The 3,243-nt window shown below is 34.4% G+C and overlaps 1 protein-coding gene across 1 annotated transcript in view; it reads left to right on the forward strand.

The window, feature by feature from the left end:
• Positions 1-2,685, forward strand: part of LOC106473066 (protein transport protein Sec61 subunit alpha-like) — a 16,239-nt gene extending 13,554 nt beyond the window's left edge. The window contains exons 11-12 of the mRNA XM_013933745.1: positions 197-344; positions 2,170-2,685. Of these exons, the coding sequence (XP_013789199.1) occupies positions 197-344; positions 2,170-2,285 (264 nt within the window). The 3' untranslated portion in view covers positions 2,286-2,685. The remainder of the gene's footprint in view (positions 1-196; positions 345-2,169) is intronic.
• The last annotated feature ends 558 nt before the right edge of the window (positions 2,686-3,243 follow it).

Genomic DNA, 3,243 nt, shown 5'->3' on the forward strand with positions numbered 1-3,243 from the left:
AGTGATTTTGCATGGATATGTTTGAGTTATTATTACAATACAGCCTAATGTTAGTGATTTTGCATGGATATGTTTGAGTTATTATTACAATACAGCCTAATGTTAGTGATTTTGCATGGATATGTTTGAGTTATTATTACAATACAGCCTAATGTTAGTGATTTTGCAGCTCTTAATCCTTAATATTTTATTCAAGGTTGCCAAACAGCTAAAAGAACAGCAAATGGTCATGAGAGGACATCGAGAAAAGTCGATGATTCACGAGTTGAACCGGTACATCCCTACAGCAGCTGCATTTGGTGGTCTTTGTATAGGTGCTCTCTCAGTGTTAGCAGATTTTCTAGGTAAAATCTTATCTTGACGATGTTGTATCTCTGTTAATCAACTTGTTTATTTTATGTGTGGAATATTTTGTTGTGATAATTTTGTAATAACATTGTTTCAAAGCCACTTTAACAGATTGTTTATGATTTCATGGTCCATTTTTAGGCCTAGTCGTTTCAGTTACGTAGCTTATACATTTTTTACTTACACACATTCGGCACATATTTACGATATCCAGTATGCATACTTTATTTGCCATAACTCTTCTCCAACAATCACTACTTTGATTTTTCTTGGATGATAGAGAGGGGGAAACCTCTTACAAATGAAAGCATATTTGATTATCACATAACAGTGATGTACAGTTACAGAAGTAAAGCAGCAAATACCAGGAAGCCTGTCAGTCTGTTTAAGACATGTGGTAGTCACATGATATATAAACACCAGAAAACTTGGATAATTTCTTAGAGATGCAACATGAAGGCAAAAACAAATACATTTGTGCAGGGAAATAGGGTTAGTATTTGTAGAGTAAAAGAAAGAAAGTCCACATACAAACGGATATCATGCCTTGTGGTATAATGCTGCAAAAGGGTTAAAAAGATATTTATTTACTTTCATCAACTAGTTGTACTTTAAGATAATCAGTCACAAGTCATGTATGGATAGAAAAGTAATTCAGTAGTCACATAGTCACACCCAGTGACTATGTGACAAGCAACAGTTGTAATCGTAAACTTAAACAGCTCTGATACACCCAGTGAATGCAACAGTTGTAATCGTAAACTTAAACAGCTCTGATACACCCAGTGAATGCAACAGTTGTAATCCTAAATTTAAACAGCTCTGATACACCCAGTGAATGCAACAGTTGTAATCCTAAATTTAAACAGCTCTGATACACCCAGTGAATGCAACAGTTGTAATCCTAAATTTAAACAGCTCTGATACACCCAGTGAATGCAACAGTTGTAATCCTAAACAGCTCTGATACACCCAGTGAATGCAACAGTTGTAATCCTAAATTTAAACAGCTCTGATACATCCAGTGAATGCAACAGTTGTAATCTTAAATTTAAACAGCTCTGATACACCCAGTGAATGCAACAGTTGTAATCGTAAACTTAAACAGCTCTGATACACCCAGTGAATGCAACAGTTGTAATCGTAAACAGCTCTGATACACCCAGTGAATGCAACAGTTGTAAACTTAAACAGCTCTGATACACCCAGTGAATGCAACAGTTGTAATCCTAAATTTAAACAGCTCTGATACACCCAGTGAATGCAACAGTTGTAATCACAACTGTTGCATTCACTGGGTGTATCAGAGCTGTTTAAATTTATGTATCAGAGCTGTTTAAGTTTACGATTACAGGTGCATTTATGTATAAAAACTAACACTTACATTCTAATATTCAACATTTTACCTCAGAAGGTATTGAAATGATAAATCTCAGCATTATACACCCAACACTTGGCTTGTACAGTAACACAAGTCGTGATAAGTACTTGGTTTGTACAGTAACACAAGTCGTGATAGTAGCACATAAGGGTGTATAAATTATTGTCTTATAACAGCTGATGTAGATCTCATGGTGTGAAAAATGTTTCACTGGGTGTATCAGAACTGTTTACGATTACAACTGTTGCATTCACTGGGTTTTATACATAAATGCACCTGTTTTATACATAAATGCACCTATTTTATACATAAATGCACCTGTTTTATACATAAATGCACCTGTTTTATACATAAATGCACCTGTTTTATACATAATGCACCTGTTTTATACATAAATGCACCTATGAATTGTTTTATTAACTCGTTTTCTATCTCTTTAGGTGCAATTGGTAGTGGCACTGGAATTTTGTTGGCCGTAACCATCATCTACCAGTATTTTGAGATCTTTGTGAAAGAACAGAGTGAAATGGGTGGTATGAGTACGTTGCTGTTCTAAGCCCAACAGCCTGGTTAAAAAAAAAAAATTAAATGTCCATTTCAGTTTTGTATCCAAACTTTGTGTGTTTCTACAGTTTTAATGAAGGTTCTGTGCCATCAAGACCAAAATCTAACAAAGTATACCAGTGTACATTTTTCATAACTCCTTTACCAGCTTGGTCTCGGATCCTCTCGTCACATGCTAAGGATGTCTATTTTAATAATTTTGTTCTTATTACTTTGAGAAACTAAAACAAACCTAATAAAAGTGAATATTTGTAAAGTCAATTTGACAATGATCAATGCCATTCATCCCCTGGTTGTAGTATATAGCAAAACTGAGTTATTGGACTGTTTGGAAAACAGACTGATTTAATGGGAGATGGATGAAAGAGAAATAAAGTTACTACTTTTCTCAATTTTTGTAACATTTTGGTGTTCGGAATATTATACAAATTTTTATTTGTTCTCAAATGCTGAAACATAATTTTTTTTATTGATAATTATTTTATTGCTATGTATGAAGTTGGAATAGGTAAAGGTGTCGTGAAGCTCTTCAAATATTAACAAACAAATTGAAACCTTAATTTATAAACTTTAAAATGTGAAAGGCCGTGTTGGGTTGGACAGAATGAGGAAATATTTTGATAGTCTTTCACGTTTAATCATTTCCTACAACACATGCCATAATAAGAGATATATTACAAGAACTGTTGTTAAGCTATAACACAATGTGACCTTTGTTACCATACTCAGAGGTGAAACATAACACAATGAGACCTTTGTCACCATACTCAGAGGTGAAACATAACACAATGTGACCTTTGTCACCATACTCAGAGGTGAAACATAACACAATGTGACCTTTGTCACCATACTCAGAGGTGAAACATAACACAATGTGACCTTTGTCACCATACTCAGAGGTGAAACATAACGCACTGTGACCTTTGTCACCATACTCAGAGGTGAAACAT

This window comes from Limulus polyphemus, unplaced genomic scaffold (genome assembly GCF_000517525.1).
Source record: "Limulus polyphemus unplaced genomic scaffold, Limulus_polyphemus-2.1.2 Scaffold5856, whole genome shotgun sequence".
Taxonomy (NCBI): domain Eukaryota; kingdom Metazoa; phylum Arthropoda; class Merostomata; order Xiphosura; family Limulidae; genus Limulus; species Limulus polyphemus.